This window comes from Atta colombica, unplaced genomic scaffold (assembly GCF_001594045.1).
Source record: "Atta colombica isolate Treedump-2 unplaced genomic scaffold, Acol1.0 scaffold18, whole genome shotgun sequence".
Classification (NCBI taxonomy): Eukaryota; Metazoa; Arthropoda; class Insecta; order Hymenoptera; family Formicidae; genus Atta; species Atta colombica.
The window spans coordinates 1,031,886-1,050,341 of NW_017259271.1; the positions used below are offsets into that span (position 1 = coordinate 1,031,886).

Consider the following 18,456-nt stretch of genomic DNA (forward strand, 5'->3'; position numbering starts at 1 on the left):
CGATCTTGACAAAATCAATTTTATTTATTTCAATCAGATTTTTCGAGAAACAGAAACTTAAAGTTTTTTTTCACATCTTCTTCGTAATAGAAAACAATTTGATATGGGATTATTTTTTATTTTTCAATAATTTAATAGAAGCTATGTTCAACTAAACGTTTACAAAATAAAATAAATTGAAAATATTAAAAAATTCATATCTAGGAAACTAATGAAGATAAAAATCTAAAAAAATAACTGTATGAGTACATATTAATATGAGGAATATATTTAAAAAATCAGTAAGAAACTGTGAAGGACCATGACAAAGGCCATCGATTTGGAGTGGAATGATCTGTGCGTATGCGCGCGCGCGCGCGCGCGCGCGCGTGTGTGTGTATGTGTGTCATTGTGCATGCGAGACGAAACACGTCCATCTCGGTTCGCGCTCGTCGTAAGACTTTCATAGAACGAGACTATTTTCGCCGATCTGACTAAGTAAGCTATTACATTTCAGTTTCTCGTTCTCTCTTTCGATCTCTTCTCTCAGTGATACTTTATATGCATGCACGAAACGAAAGAGAATGCACTTGGGTGCTAAGTTAGAGAAAATCAAGAGAGAGTGGAGCAGAGAGTGTTTCTCTTCTGTGATTGGTTCCATCATTTGTAGTGCAACTTCCGCAAATGTGCATGTATGTGTATGTACATATATGTCATACACACAATACTACTGCGGTACAATACTAGTGTGTGCAGCACCGCATGTTCCATTACGCTCCTATCATCTTCTACTCACCTTAACGGTGCACTAGAAATAATGGCTTTTAGATCCGCTCTCCCTTGATTCTCTCTGGGCTAGGTGAATGCGTCCTTTTCTAAATGATTATCCCTACTCTTCAAATTTCTGACAATGTTCGGTCTAGTGATACTATGTCTATAAATGAAACTCATTTCGCGTGGAAAGTCGAGCGCCTCGAATCTCCTCCATCTTTTATATAAATATAATTCATCTTTTATATAAACCAAGATAAACGTGTAATATACTAAAAATAAAAAATAAGTACAAACTTTTAAGAATAAGTAACTTCATTCAAATATTTTTGGCATTAAATCTTTTTGTTGGTCAAAATCTATTTAAGGGCACTCATTTGACGTCATTTAGAGTTTCTGCCAAAATTCATAAAAATCGGACGTTTGACGTTTTCGGAAGTTTTCACTCAAAATATTGATGTCTTCTTTATAAAATAATAAAATAAAAATTATACGAATAAAAATAATACAGAAATATGAATAATTATTGGGAGTACAAATAAGTTTCCGCCGTTTTTAATCAAAAATTAAGTATTTATTGTGAAAGAACGATACATAATATTTTATTCAAAGTAATGGCCATCGCTAGTTACTACTTTTTCCCATCTTTCTGGTAGCATGTGGATACTGCGTCGGAAGAACGCTTCATCTTTTGAGGCTATCCAAAGGCCATCGATACAATTTTTGGTATCTTCATATGAAGTGCTGCTCAGACAGGACAAGTGTCATCGATCGGAACAAGTGGTAGTCGGAAGGAGCAATGTCTGGAGAATACGGCGGGTGGGATAGAACTTCCCATTTGAGTGTTTCTAAGTAGGTTTTGATCGACGCCGCAACATGTGGTCGAGCATTATCATGCAGGAGAATAATTTTGTCATGCCTGGAGTAGTAGTGGGCGCGTTTTTCCTTGAGTGCTCGGCTCAATCTCATCAATTCAGTAGAGAGCCCCAGTAATGGTCTCATTCGGTTTGAGCAACTCATAATACACGACACCAAGCTGATCTCACCAAATACACATGAGTTTTTTTCCATGAATATTCGGCTTGGTTGTCGATGTTGAAGCATGGTCCCCATGATTTCCTTTTCTTTGGTTATCGTAGTGGATCCATTTTTCATCACCAGTGACTATACGATGCAAAAAACTCTTTCGTTTATGCCTGACAAGTTGCATTTCACATGTGAAAAATCAGCATTCAATTTCTCGGCTTCAGTTCATATGGAATCCAATTCCCTTGCTTTTGAATCATTCCCAATGATTTCAAACGATATGAAATTGTTTGTTGAGTCACTCCTAATGTAAGTGCAAGTTCTTTTTGCTTTTGGCACGAATCTTTATCTAATAATGCTTCCAATTCCGCGTCTTCGTACACTTTCGGCCTTCCGCTACGTTCTTTGTCTTTGATGTCAAATTCACCGTTCTTAAACTTTTGAAACCACTCACGATAACTTCTCTCACTTAAGGCAGCATCATCATATACTTCTACAAGCAATCTATAAGCCTCAGCTGCAGATTTCTTCAAATTAAAGAAGTAAATGAAAAGTTTCCGCAAATGACGCTTATTCGGCTCAAAACTCGACAAAAAAAAAACATATGATGCTGATACAAAATCGCTAACATTTCAAAGTGTTTCCGAATGTCCAATTTTACGATATGTCATTTTACATCAAACAATTTTAACTATAGTTTATTAGTGACGCCGTCTTTTGCAAACAGCGGAAACTTATTTGTACTTCCAATAAATAAAATTATAAATAAGTAAAATAAAAATCGTGAGTAAAAATTAATGAAAATACAAGAATGTAAATAATTAAAAATATATATTACAGACAAACATAAGTTTTTTATTATTATATATACCTATATAATGAACGTGATCATCTTGCAACAATTTAATTTTTCTTAATTTATAATATGATTGATGATTGAAAAATATTGCCGTTGGTGAATGTTTAGATGTATTACATTTTTCGACTATTGTGTGCGACTGTGATAAAAGTTAATATATATTATAGCTATTTATTAGAGAGAGGGAAATACTAATCATCGACTTAATTGTTCTAGAATGGGAATGTTCTAGAATGAGATAATTTTTTTAGCTAATTCTCTTTCTGTCATTTTATTTGAGGTCGTAGTGCTGTTTTTAATTCATTTCGGAAATTAATCTTTTTTGATAGGCTGATTCTAAAATTGTAAAATTATCCCATTGAAACTCGTTGAGATGACTGGTAGATTTCTTGAGGTTTTTTGATATCAGATATCTTGATCAAAAAGTTCCCGGAATTCATTCAGAAAATTCAAAATACAAGTTTTATTTATCAAAACTGATATTGTCTCCTTCAAAGTATTCTCCATCGACTGCAACGCACTTATGCCAGCGCTTGATCCAGCTCTCGAAACATTTCTGGAACTCTATTGTCGATACAACCATCAGAGCCGTCTTCGATTTTTCCATTACCTCCATTCGGCTATTAAAACGCGTTCCTAATGGTTTTTTCATGCCTTATAAACGGCTGTTTTCTTTATCACTGCCGAAATAATTTCCCAACATTTCCAAGGTTTTCACATCATTGAATCCATTTTTAACGCAAAATTTAATACAAACTCGTTGTTGCAAATTCAACTCCATTTTTAAAACTGTAAAAAATCGAAAATATGCAGAGGTAGATGTACTCAAGACGGCGTAACTTTTACAAATGTCAAGCTATGGTGATAAAATTTGATGGGAATGTCAATGATAGATGTGGCAACCTAACCAAAAAAAAAAAACAACTCAAATCAGCTGACTCAGAGCATCACCTGGTGGTAATTCCGAGAACTTTTTGATCAAAGTGGTATGTCCCTCTTGTTTCTAACTTTCTTTTCGTCATATATAAATTACATCAAAATCTCTACATTTTTTTTATTAACTACGTTTTTTATTAATTACTAATTAATTTTATTAACTACGTTTTTGTTAAACATTTTATCAATTTTTATCAGTTTTTATGAATTTGCATAGAGAATTATTAAGTTTGAACACAATATTAAATTCATAATTCTTTACTATTTTATCGAATTTTTCCAAATTTGGTTCAGATAAGGAACAAAATCTTTCTTTTTATTAGTTTCGTCTATATTTATTCATTCTATTATTTGCTGTACTGTGAAGTTTTAAACGACTGTTATTTGTTCCGAAAATAAATTCTAATGGATAATCGTTGTCTAAATGATCAATCTGAGTTATCAATCTGAGCATACGGATATTTCTAAAGACATAAAATTATTATAATTAAAATATGATTTCAACCTTCCAAATAACAATGGATAAGGAATAAATGACAATAGAATTTATAAAAAATATAGAAAAAAACATATATAAGCTCGGAAAAACTGCAATCAAATTAGAAATCAATTAATCAACATAATACAAAACATAAAATAACCAACGATTACACATAACGAAATAAACTAATTTTGACATATCCCATCAATTCTTCAAGGCATGAATCCATTGTTACAAACAAATAATAGTGTCGGCTCACATTAGCATCCTTATTATATCATACATTTACATTGAGTTTATCTTAAGGAGCCTTATATTGTAACTCAAAGAATAATAAGTATTCTTACTTTATTATTTTTACTGATTAGCATGCCGTACTTTCATTCGCGCTGTTGGATTCTACTATTGGTTTTGAATTTGGAAAATTCTTATCGAGATTATATTTTGAATTAATAGATAAATAATAATATTTTGAATTAATAGAAAAATACTTGTAAAGTTTTAGATCAATAGAATAAGAATGATCGACTAACAAATGAAATTCTGATTAAAAAAAAATATATATTTTTTAAAATTTCTTCATTGATTATTTTTCATAATTTATATATTATAACAATAATTATAATGAAAATATATTAATTTAGTTAAAATTAATTTTTTAACTGTAATGATATCGAAAAGATTTTTTTAGCATCCAATCTTCTTTTAGCACCTATTTGAAATAGTCTAACAACTCTTAATAAAAATTGTTTCTGATATTCCTTTGTAATACTGTTGTAATCGGTTATTAGCTTCATTCTCCGTCTAGCTATGTCATTATTTGAAATCATTACAATAAAAAAATTAATTTTATAAGTTTACATATTTTTGTATTAGTTAACAGTGTAAAATAAGCTCAATAAATTTATCAAAGTCCAGAAAGATGTGATACCTCAATCTTCTCAAATCTAATCTAATGTAATATATAAGATTTACTGTAAAGAAACTGTGCATCATATGTTGGACAAACAAGCAGATGTCTTAAAATGCATAAGTGAACATAGGAATTATATTAACAGAAACACGACCCAACATTCGGTTATTACACAACATCATATAGACTTATTTCATGAATTTGATTGGAATAATAGATATATATATATATTTTAGACAAAGAGCAAATTTTACATAAAAGATTATTATCAGAGATGATAAAAATAAAAATTAGGTCTAAATCTACAAAACGATACACTTTCTCTCGATCCATTATATATAGATCTATTTTCAGAGACGTAATGTTTCCAATTTATATCGTTTATTCTTGATTATTTATTATTATTTATACTTATTGTCTTTGTAAGTACATGTTCTGTTGTCCACTATTTCTCTTAATTTTCATTTTTTCTATCAAACAGTTATGTTGTATCTAATAACTCTTAATTTTGTTTCATGTAAATGAAATAAAGTTTGATTTTAACTATTATTTATATTATAACTTTTTACTTTATTCGTAATTGCACAGTAAATGGAACAGTCTAATGGAACATGTACAACAAATCTTAGAAAGTATAGTTCTTGACAGTCATGTTTATTTTACCATATTTTTTACGAATAACTTCATATTAGCAATTTAAAATATTTTTTTAACTCCTTTTGATTCAAAATAAAAAAATCTCTTTCTTTTTTAATAAACTTAGTAATTTGATGACCAAGATTAACTCAGATATTACTACTACAGTTTTTTTTTTCGTATTTTATTACGTTAGTAGTTTATACTCGTATGTGCTATCATTATGTAATTTTGTAATTAATAATTTAAGTAAATTTCTTTGTACTGAAAAAGATCTTAACCATAGATCGAAACATACGTTTTAATATTCACTTTGAATGGTATAAAATACACACGAATAACCAATATTGGCTCAAATTGGCATTTTATTTATTATTTTTTAGATTTTTCTTTAGAGCCTATTAATTATCTTGTTTATAATATATAAATTATGAAAAACAATCGATGAAGGAATCAAAAAAGTATATCTTTTTAAACAGAATTTCATTTGTAAATCGGTACCATTTTTATTATATTAAATTAACGCGAGTATTATTTATCTATATATTATGTATACATTGAAACAATTTTAAATGGTGCTCTAAAAAGAAAAATCAAATATCAGAAAAGGACAGCGGCATATATGTACATTGGAGTTAAAATATTAATTTTTATCTCTTAATCATTAACAATTCACTTAATCTAACTAAATTGTATTATGTAAATGAGATGTATAAGGTCTTAAATGCAGAAAAGCAAGATATACATGTTAAAAAAAAATTTCCGATTTTGCAGAAAATATTTTAATAACCAATGTTGATAGTGTAATATAGAAAACTCAAATGTTTAACGCACGGTTCCCGTTGTCCGAGTTAAATTTTACAAGAATTATTTTTTGTGGATTGAAATCATGTTGAGAGGTGTCACGAGAAAAGTTCGAAAACAATTTTTTCTTCAAAGATAAGGATGGTGCATTTCCTAATATTGAGTTAAAAAAAAAGTTCCTTTACAAGTTGTAAAAAGACCTTTCTCTGTCAATATCTTCGTTAAAAATGATTAAAATTTAAATTAAAAAAAAAAGAGTTTTAAAGTTTGAAATCTCTACTGTCAAATGATTATTATATATTTTGAATTTATATCAGTTTTGTAATTTTTACATATAAAAAACTACGAGCTGAAAAAATGAAAAATTTTCTTTTCACTTTGTAGGTCTATAGCGTGCCCCCTAAAAAATTTGAGCAATTTTTAACAATCTATCGTGAAAGCTTGAAGCTTTTCCCACAAAATCGTTTTTTAAAAATGTTCCTATGATTTTTTGTTCCTGAGTTATTTGCAGATTAAATAAAAAGAAACATTCTGACTATTGCTCGTAATTCTATTAAAAATCATTGCAATTAAAAACACAGATTCTTAAAGCTGAAAGTGGTGATTCTTAAAGCTCTATCAAATGATGGCAAATTTTTTTTTAAGATAGAATATATGAGTCGCTAAAAAAAATCTTCCTACTTGTAAAAAGACTTTTTATCTAATCCTATATATACAGGGTATCCCATTTTAATATCCAATCCCAACTTTTTTATTTTTGATCTTAGAAAACAATTTATAAATTTAATTAATTTACAAAAGGGCTCGCAAATTACAAAAATACAAGGAGCATTCAGTCGCAGGATGTTTCTCGCGAATGTCTTATTTTAAAATTCTTACGTTAACAATACAAATTCATAAATGTTTCGGCCTATATCAGACCATCTTCAGTATGAATAATATATTAATAATTAATAGTCATAAAATTAAAAAAGTTAAAATAAATAATATAGCAATAATTTCTTGTCATAAAATTAAAGGAATTAAAATAACAATAAAAATTAATTATAGTCTACGCTTGTGTAAGTTATCGAAGTAATTTACTTCTAGTTCTAATTCACATATGGATGGAAAATCTTAAATGTTGTTTAGGATCATGACCTGAGTAATATTTATTATTCCTGATTATAGTCCTGATAACATTCGTTAAGCTCAAGGAGGTTGTTCCTCTTATTTTCCTTTTTACAACAAGAATTCATTTTTATGTCAAAATGAAAAAAAAGAGGAACAATCTCAATAATCTTGATCTTAACAAATGTTATTAAAACATAATCCTAAACAACATTTAAGAGGTTTTCATCGATCGGACACCTTGGGGTTAATGATGGCGATGCTGTAATTTGCAAGCTTTATAACTCGGAAAGTACTTAATGAAAATGAATTATTAATTAGTGTTTTCGAAAGCTCTCGAGATGATCTACAAGAATATGCAATAAAAAGTAGAGGGTTCCATTAAGAAATTGAAGGTAATCTTCACGATCTTCAAGCAACTATTCAAACTAATGATGACCATCTTATGCCCCCCTCAAAGCCATACAACTTTTGTCAGAAATATTTTTTTTCTAAGATCAAAAATAAAAAAGTGATTTGGGATGGAACATTAAAATGGGACACTCTGTACATATATTAGGTGTACAACTTTGCTTCCGTCGTTTTCCTATAGATGGCTTTAGCGGTAAGTGGTGGTCGCAATAAATAGATCATAGACGTCATACAATAAACTTGGGCAACATAATCCCATAGAAACATTAGTCGATTTGTGTCTGCATCATAAAGTTATTCTCGATTGAAAATGTCAGTTAACGAGCCAAATTCTCGTCATTTGCAGGAGGTTTTAATTTTTTGCTTCAATATGAAGAAATCTGCGGCTGAGGCTCATCGAATGCTCTCAAATACTTATGGGGAGGCCACTATTAGTGAAAGAACGTGTCGTGAGTGGTTTCAACGCTTCAAGAACTGTGATTTTGACGTCCAAGGTCATGCTCTGTATTTGGTGGGACAGCTCGGCGTAGTGTATTATGAACTGTTAAACCCGACTGAAACAATCACAGGCGATCGGTATCGAACGCAATTGATGCGTTTGAGCCGAGCATTGAAAGACAAACGGCCGCAATACAACGAGAGACACGATAAAGATTTTGCAGCATGACAATGCTCGACCCCATGTTGCGAAAGTGATCAAGATATACTTGGAAACGTTGAAATGGGAAGTCCTACCCCACCCGCCGTATTCTCCAGATGTTGCTCCCTCTGACTCACTTGTTTCGATCACTTGTTTCGATCAATGGCACACGGCTGACCAGCACTTCCGGTCTTATGAAGAAGTAAAAAATTGGATCGATTTGTGGATAGCCTCAAAAGATGACCAGTTTTTTCGACGCGGGATTCGTACGCTACCCGAAAGATGAGAGAAAGTAGTGGCCAACGATGGACAATACTTTGAATCATAAATGTATAACCAGTTTTTTACAATAAAGCTTCGAATTTCGGAAAAAAACGGCAGAAGCAAAGTTGTACACCTAATATTTAAATTTGAGACACTGTATATAAGATGTCCACTACTCTAAGCATATATATGTATATACACACATATATATGTATATACACATGTGTGTATATACATATTATTTATATATGAACCACGTGTGTGTGTGTGTGTGTGTGTGTGTGTGTGTGTGTGTGTGTGTGTGTGTGTGTAAATACACAGGTTTATTTTAATCGCTCCAGGCAAATATCTCGAAAAATATGGAAGATACGAAAAAAATGTTTCAGACAAAAGTAGTATAAGACGGTGCCATTAATTTGATCTTGAATTGTATGAAGGTCACATAAAAGTCACTTTTAATTTCTTAAATAGAACGCATCATTTTTTATTTTATTTTCTTATAGTTTATCTCAAGAGCTTTTCAAAACGCTATAATTAAATATTTTTTTCATGACATACTTTTTGAGTTATGAGTTTGAAAGACACAGTATGTGCCGGCATACTGTGTGTCCGACCGACACCTTGAGTAAAACTTCTTAAATGCTGTTCAGAATCATGGATAACATTTGTCAAGATCAAAGCCATTGGAAATACTTTTAATTTTCATTTTAACATAAAAATAAATTTTTAGTGCAAAAATAAAGAGGAAAATAAGAGAAATAATCTCCAATGATTTTGCTTTTGACAAATGTTATCTAGGACATAACCTTGAACAACATTTAAGAGGTTTTAGCCATTGGTTGATCACCTTGAGTAATGCTAATACCCGACATTTTTTCTTCCATATTTTTCGAGATATTTGCCTGAAGCGATTAAAATAAAACACTGATATGTATATTGTAGATATGTGTGTGTGTGTGTGTGTGTGTGTGTATGTGTGTGTGCGTGTGTGCGCGCGCGCGTGTGTGCGGTGTGTGTAAAAGGGATATTTAAAAATAATTAAGTATTTTGAAGATGTTCGAAGACACATTCACCTTGTTGGATACATAAACGCAATCTTTTATGAAAATTGTTACGCACTCTATTGAGAACAGTTGATGTCATGTTTTTCAACACGTTACGAATATGTTGTTGCATATTTTCAATAATCGTCGGCTCAGTACATTTTTTCTTTAATATATTCCCAGAGAAAAAAATCTAATCCGGAGATCTAGAAGGCCACTCTGAGTTTGACTAGTTTGACTGACCTAAACCAATCCATTCTCTTCCGAAGACATTATTTAAATAGTCCCTGATATGGCATGTTCTGTGAGCGGGCGCCCCGTCTTGCATAAATCACATTCGAATACGTGTCTACAGATCAATATTTTTTAAAAGAATCGGTAACTGATTTTGCAAAAAAATTAAATAATTTTGCGCATTAAAATTTGTTTGAAAGAAATATATAGTGGATTAATAACATAACCTACTATACCGGCCCGCACATTGCCATTGTAATTCTTCATTCCATTGTCAATGTGGATTTCCTTCAGAATAATAGACAGTTATGTCTGTTATTGCCTTCACTCTTATTAAATATGACTTCATTAGAAAAAAGCATAAAACGAAAAAATAACTAAAATCGCCTTATTTGGTTTTCAGCCCAATTACAAAATCTTACGCAACAAATAAAATCCTCGTTTTTGAATGCTTGGATCAAAGTAATATGATATGGATGTAATTTATAATTTCGCAAAATGCGACTAATAGTTGATTGCGATACATCATGTTGACGTTGAATTTTTCTCGTGGAAATGTACGGATCTATCTGAACAGCAGTAATTACCAGTGTTTTCACTTCATCAGATCCAACCTTTCGATGTTTTCTCTTTAAATCACCTCTTTTAATTCTGTTAACCATGTGTTTTATTGTCACGTTGGATGCCATCTATTAAGAAATCTCTCAGCATATTATCTTTAATTAAGAGGAATCAATGTGACTTCTAAAAAAGTGGACACACAAAAACGAAACTAAAAAGAACTAAAAAGAACGAAACTACTCGATTGGAAAAATATTAAGTCAAACCGTGATGACTTATTTCATTTTGATCTTTTTAGAGGTCACATTGATTCCTCTTGATACCATAACATTTTCCTCAGTCCGTAGAAAGTTCTTTTTATCAATTCTGTAATATAGCAGACTATCCGTCACACGAAATCATTGATATGACACATATCGTAAGTGAGACTAGAGGCAATTATAAGGCTGCGGAAAGATTATATGTTGAGAGATTTTCTGATAGACAACGCGAGTGACAATAAAACACATGATTAATAGAGCTGAAAAAGATGATTTAAAGAGAAAATGTCGAAAGATTGGACCTGAAGTGAAAACGCTGATACTGTTCAGATGGATCCGTACACTTCCACGAGAAAAATTCAATGTCAGCATGGTGTATCGCAATCAACTGCGAGTCGCATTTTGCGAAATTATATTTGGGCTGAAAACCAAACAATAAGACAAGATTATTCTTTCGTTATATGCTTCTTTCTGATGTAGTCACATTTAATAAGAGTGGAGACATCATAAGAGACATAACTATTATTCTGAAAGAGATCCATGTTGGCAACGGAATGAAGAATTACAATAGCAATGATCTTAATGTGTAGGCCGATTTAGTAGATTACGTTATTGATTTATATTTCTTTCAAGCAAACCTTAATGCACAAAATTATTTATTTTTTTCTAAATCAGTTACTGATTTTTTTAGAAAATGTTGATCATCAAACACGTATTCGAATATACTACATGGGCTTAAAAGTCCCGGGATTTTTCAATAGATGGCGCCACTAGAAAATGAACATGATTCATTTCGAGAGGTTCATCTGTCACTAGTTTATGTATGAAGTTTCCTGACATTTCGTTCATTCGTTTACAAGCTACAGTCGTTTAAGTGGCGCTACTTTCGCCTTCGTTCTATACCATCACGATAACGTACCGTTACACACATCCTTGAAAGCGATGGCCAAATACAAAAATACAAATATAAAAAATATATTGGACCAATTACGATTCGAATTGATTGCTCACCCACTGTATTCTCCAGACTTGGCCTCCAGCGACTATTATCTGTTCCCAAACTTCAAGCGGTGGCTCCAGGGAAAAAGATTCACATCGAATGAGGAAGTCATCGCGGAAACCGAGGCGAAGGCTTTTTCGAAGACTTGGACGTTTCGTACTACAGAAAGGGCATCGAAATGTTGGAAAATCGCTATACCAAGTGTATCGCCCTCGAAGGCAATTATGTTGAGGAATAAATATAACTTTGCCCAAAAAACGCTTGTTTTTATTAAAAATCCCGGGACTTTTCAGCCCATGTAATAGTATATACAAAACGGAGCGCCCGTTCACAGAGCACGCAACGTTAGGGACTATTTAAATAATGTATTCGGAAGAGAATGGATTGGTTTAAGTAGTTAAATTCAGGAGTAGCCTCCTATATCTTCGGACTTGACACCATTAGATTTTTTCTTTGGGGATATATTAAAGAAAAAGTATACAAGACCGAGCCGACGACTATCAAAAATACGCAACAACATATTCGTAACGTGTTCAGAAACATAACATGAACTGTTCTCAATAGAGTGCATAACAATTTTCATAAAAGATTGCGTTTATGTATCCAACAAAGTGGACGTGTCTTCGAACATCTTCAATAAAATACTTAATTATTTTTAAATAATTTTTACACACAACCGCGCATGCACGCACGCACGCACGCACGCAAAAGAGATGTAAATCTAACTGTGCAACATACCTCCGTGATACATAACATAACGCTAATGCAGTATCATAACCTCACAACTCGATAAATATTTAATGAAAAAACATTTTATTATAGTGTTTGGAAAGCTTTCGAGATAAGCTACAAGAATATGTAATGAAAAATAGTGGATTTAATTTAAGAAATTGAAGGTGACCTTCATGTGACTTTTAAGCGACTATCCAAAATGATATTAATGATCATATTAATGATTAAACCATTTTATGAGTCCCTTGAAACCATATAACTTTTGTCTGAAACATTTTCTAGTAAAATACAAAGGAAAGGAAATAGTTGGTGATAGATTAAAATAGGTTACTCTGTACATACGCATAATATATATCTGGTAATATTTAACTGGACTAGTGGAGACATCTTATATACAGATTGTCTCAAATTTAAACGTGTATAAGGCCAAACGTGTATAAGGAATTGATCGGGAATGTACAAGTGTATAAGAATGCATAAAAGTGCACGAAGGATATGACATATATGTACAATAAGTACAATTCAGAAGATGAAACACACTTGAAATAATTTCAACATTCTCGAGCGAAGAATAGATACTGATAAATGTCTACGAAAATTTTGCACAGTTAAGATAGCAGCATCTAATTGACGCATTGTGTACTTTAAATCGTGTGCTATGTGCACTCCCGCTATAATGACACATTTCAGAAATTAATTGAGGTACTTTATAAATCTAATGACTTTAGTGAGCTTGAAAAGTGAATAGGTGAAACAGATCTTCATTCCCGAGTTTGGTTTCTTCCTTTTTATTCCGTGAAGATTATAAAGTTTACCACCAGCTGGTAAAAACTATAGACATAGTATCTCTAGACTATGCATTCGAGAAATGGGGGTAGTCCTTATTTAGAAAAGGACGCACTTATTTGGCGATATATCTCTTTAAAATTTGATAAATAGGGCAATTCAATTTAAAAACCATAATGAGATATTTGACTAATATCTATGTGTATATATGTTTATAATTTACATACGCACGCACGCACGTATATGTATTTGTATTTACATATATGTATTTACACTACTCAACAAAATTAAAAAATCATATATTCCATTCTGCAAAAATAGGCAAATTTTTAAGATAGAACGCCCAGTTGATGATTCATTAGTCAATTAAACGAATTTCAATTAAATTTGTTCAAATCAATCATCAATTGAATGATGTTCAATTGAATTCGGTTGTTTAAATTGTCAATTAAACGTGTAATTTAATTTAAAAAATAATTAATTACTTGCAATCCTGTCGCTTGGCATGGAAGTCCTGCGCTCCTAAGCAGGGGATAAAGTAGGGTGAAACTTGCTTCATGTGGAAATTCGTGCGCCCCCAAGCAGGGAGGGAGAAAGGGTTGGAGTTGCTTCGCGTGGAAGTCGTACGCCCCTAAGCAAGAGAGATGGTGGGGTGGGAGTCACTTGGCGTGAAAAGCTATTACGTAAGAATTGTAAGCAAGGAAAACTATAGAAGTTTTTAATATTATATGATATATGTAGAATAAATAAGACGTTATTTTTTTTCAAATCTTTTTTGTTATTAACTTTTTAATGAATAACGAGCAACGACGAAAACCGGTCACTGAAGATTACTCAGAATGATTTTGACAACGTATATCAAGATCAAAGACATCGAAGGGTGGTCAGTATATCTGTACAGCGTCATCAAAATCCGGACAAATTTCAATTTAAATTTTCCACTATATTGTGTCTCCGCCAGAAATTGTTGTTGGCGTCCGAGACAGCTTGCTATATGATGCTTCTAATAAACAGTCATATTCTCAAAATGATCGTGATGTTGAAATCAAGTGCGGAGTATAATCGAAGAGCCGCGATCATTGAAGGGATCATGCCTTCGCGCTGAGCACTCAGCAACGGAAATAATTCGGTTCTTTGAATATCCGAGATCAACGTTTATGACGTTGTGGCAAAATATATGGCTTTAAAACAGTTCAACAAAGGTAGTTCCAGTATGCTAGCGGAAGAGTTATTCGAAAGAATGCGAGAACTCTCGCAGTCGTTGAAAGAGCTCAAGCGCTGATTTCGGATGACCCAGGGCAACCATTGCGAAAATTAGCATCGATTGTTGGTGTAAGCGAACCAACAATGCGTCGAATTGCCGAGGAAAACCTTCGATACAAATTGTACATATTAAAGATACGACAAATGCTTTCTGAGGCTGCCAAGACAAGTCGAATTGCTCGCTGTAATCTGCTATTGTGTTTTTTGAAAAACTAACCATCGGGTTCTTTTCTGACAAAAATATTTTTTTGTCAGAATTAGGTTCTTTTCTGACAAAAATATTTTTACTGTTGATGCCAAATTCAATCGGAGGAATGACTCGCCTACAACCCCGAGGATATCCTTGTTGCCAGAAATGAAATTTTCGGTTCAATGTTCACGTGCTAGGTGTTGTGTCCAGGATGTTGTGTGAGGATGTCATGCCATCATATTTCTTTAAAAAAGGGAAAACTGTCACAAAAGAAGTATATTTACGCGTTCTAATGATTGTAGTGAAGCTGTGGATGGAAACTGTGGCTTCCGGAACATTATATGTTTTTCAGCAGGACGGTGCATCGGTGCAACGGTGCTCATACGAGTCATTTGATTCGAAATTGACTCTCAGACAATGTCGATATGTTTGGGTCCAAGGAATTCTGGTCTTCCAAAGTCCAGATTTAAATTCCCTTACCCCACTACTATAGTTGAAAGGGTCACAAACAAGTCTCGGCATCTCAATGTGACGTCATTAAAGAACTGCTATTGAGGCAGCATTCGTCGGCATGGGCAGCGCTACATTATAGCGTGCGTGCGAACGCTTCAGACCGAGAATAGAGGCCGTCAAGCTAATGGGGGATATATCGAATAATTGTATTCTACAGGGATAGTCAAGTGCCAAAAAAGTGTAAAAAGATTTTTTATAATATTTAATTTTTCATTAAAAATATTTTGTTTAAAGAAATTGTTCAATTTGTTCGGATTTTGGTGACGCATCCTGTATAATTAATGAAAGATGTTTAATTGAAAATTGAAATAAATTAATTCAGTTGAACATTATTTAATTGATTAGAATTCCTATGATATGGTAAATATTTCTATTTCAATAAAATAATGTAAATAAAGAAAAATCATCACAATTTCGTTGCGAGCAAGTCTAATGAGCTTTCTATAATAATCTATTTAACTCATTATTTAATAATAAGCTTAAGTCTTAAACCATAAGAAATTGACCAACAATTACTATCGAATGTAAGAATAGTCGATTATGATCACACACGCATGCACGCCCGTCCGCCCGTGCATCGGAGCTCATGTTCACATTGCCTTTGAAACATTATTGTTAAAATCGTACACAAAATCAGTGTTTGATTATAACACAAGCTATTTATACTAACTGCAATGCTTGCATTACTGCAAGGTGTAAGAGGCCAACAATTTTAACAATATCTGCAAAAAAGTGACAACGTGAATAAATAAATGTAAATAAATAAGTATATAAATGAAAATTGTTTTGTTTTTTTTGCGATTCTCTCCAAAACAAAGTAAAAATGATATTTTTAAAGGATTATTTTTCTTTATTTATTGATTCCTTACATACTCTTGAAGTTTGGCCATATAAATTCGAACACTCTGTATATAAGGCGTCCCAAATAAATATCTCGAAAACATGGAAAATACAAAAAAATATTTCAAATAAAAATTGTAAGATTCAAAGGGGAATATAAAAGGATAATCATTGATTTGACTTTAGGTGGTACTATTAAGGTCAGATCAAAGTCATTTTGAAATTTTTAGACGGGACCCGCCATCCCCATTTTTCATTACACATTTTCTTGTGACTTACCTCGAGAGGCTTACCTTTTCAAAATTTTTTTTATTATTTATAATAAAATTTATTTTCTTTTAGTATTTTTCTAGTTAAAAGGCTACGAAACTTACAATTCCGTCGACATTATCCAAGATGTCCGATCAATAGTTAAAATTTCCTGAATGTTTTATTCAGGATCATGATTTGGATAACATTTGTCAAGATCAAAGTTGTTGAAGATTGTTCATATTACTTTCATCTTTACCGTAAAAATAAAAGGATCGATCTCTAGTGGTCTTGATTTTGATAAATGTTATCTACATGATCTCTAATAAATGTTATCTCATGATCCTAAACATTGAAGAGGTTTTAATCGTCGAACACTTTGCCCTTTCGTCTAGACAGACTTTAATAGCCGCTAAGTCGCTACCGCTGCTATACATGCCGCGTGCAAGCGAATCATGTAAGTCTCATATGATCAGAGAGATACGTCTTCTATTAGAACGCATATGTGTAATGATATGCGCGCACGCCATGCCGATATCATGATACCACTGTGCGGATATTTTTTTATCTGGATAATGTCGGTGAAATTGTAACTTTTAAGCCTTATGTATAACTCAAAAAGTACTTAATGAAAATAACTTTTATTATAATGTTTTGAAAAATTCTCTATGTAAGCTACTAGTAATAAGCTATGAGAATATGCAATAAAAATGGAGAGATTTATTAAAAAAAAATTCCATGTGACCTTGCTCTGATCTCGATAAAGCCATCCAATGTTAAACTAATGCCACCATCTCATATCACAAAATTTTTATATAAAATGTTTTCTCTAAAATATTTTGTTTCCAAGATAAAAATTTGTAACGCTTTATTTTGTACACCTGGTATATATAGCGTGCGTGCATATGTGCGTATGTGCATGTGTGTTTGTATGTACGCGTGCACGTACAATAAATAAAAAATACATTTTTTATCTAAAAGATTTTAAAAGATCTTATTGAGATTTCAATAGTTTCAGCTTACAGTTGCACTTGTAGGATTTCGGTATGTAAAAGGTTGATATGTTGTTGTAGCTCTCATAATTGTAGATGATTCCAAATTTGCTTCTCTGTGTAATACACTAGCCGTTTCAGTTAAACCTTTTGACATAAGATGCTGATATATTAATTGATTAAGTTGTTGTTCATTATATTGTATTCTCGTCTGTGCTACAACATTAGCCTATAATATAAAAAATTATTTTGTGTGAAAATATTATATAATTGTAAGAAAAAATAAATAAATAAAAGATAAATGCTAGTTTCTTTAATGCTAAAAATAAACTCAACGATACTTCAAAATTATCAAAGAATTCATAATTGATAAAAAGTGCGATTGTTCGACATATGTGTAGTTATATACGCAAATTAATAGAAGCTTACCCTATGTAAACTGACTAAGGAAATTTCATATTCTGCACCTGTTGGTTTTGCTTTACCAGATACCCTTTCCATTAATTCAAGAGCATACTTTTGGAAAGTAACATGTTCTTGCCGTTTCTCTTGTAAAATTGGATCTTTCATAAGTGACTGAATTTGCCCATTTGTAAACATTGGTAACTTGCTAATAATCTGTCTAACTTTCTCACTACGTGCTAATCCAGCTAATGCGCGACATGCTAACGCTCGTATACTATCGGCATCAGTGATAGGTGTTTTTACCATCATTAATTGCAGTAATACCTGTTAAAAAACAATTTTATATAAATTATATCCAAATAATTAACATATGATAACACATACCATTATTCCATTATTTGATCTAACGCTTTCCCATACTTTTTGTATCAATTCTTCGCTATTGTGAATATTTGCTTTTTTCTTAGTAGATCCCGTTATAGAATATCTAGCTACATTTCCTCCGACCTTAAAAAGTCAAATGTCATTAAGATATCTTAAAAAATATATACATATATA

General features: G+C 31.9%; 1 protein-coding gene across 1 annotated transcript in view; it reads right to left on the minus strand.

Moving 5' to 3' along the window:
• The window catches only part of LOC108686430 (protein mahjong), a 109,058-nt gene that overhangs the window by 28,752 nt on the left and 61,850 nt on the right, over nucleotides 1-18,456 (minus strand). Inside the window, exons 7-9 of the mRNA XM_018191741.1 lie at nucleotides 18,283-18,405; nucleotides 17,923-18,222; nucleotides 17,525-17,722 (exon numbers count right to left, since the gene is read on the minus strand). Coding sequence (XP_018047230.1) covers nucleotides 17,525-17,722; nucleotides 17,923-18,222; nucleotides 18,283-18,405 — 621 coding nt within the window. The remainder of the gene's footprint in view (nucleotides 1-17,524; nucleotides 17,723-17,922; nucleotides 18,223-18,282; nucleotides 18,406-18,456) is intronic.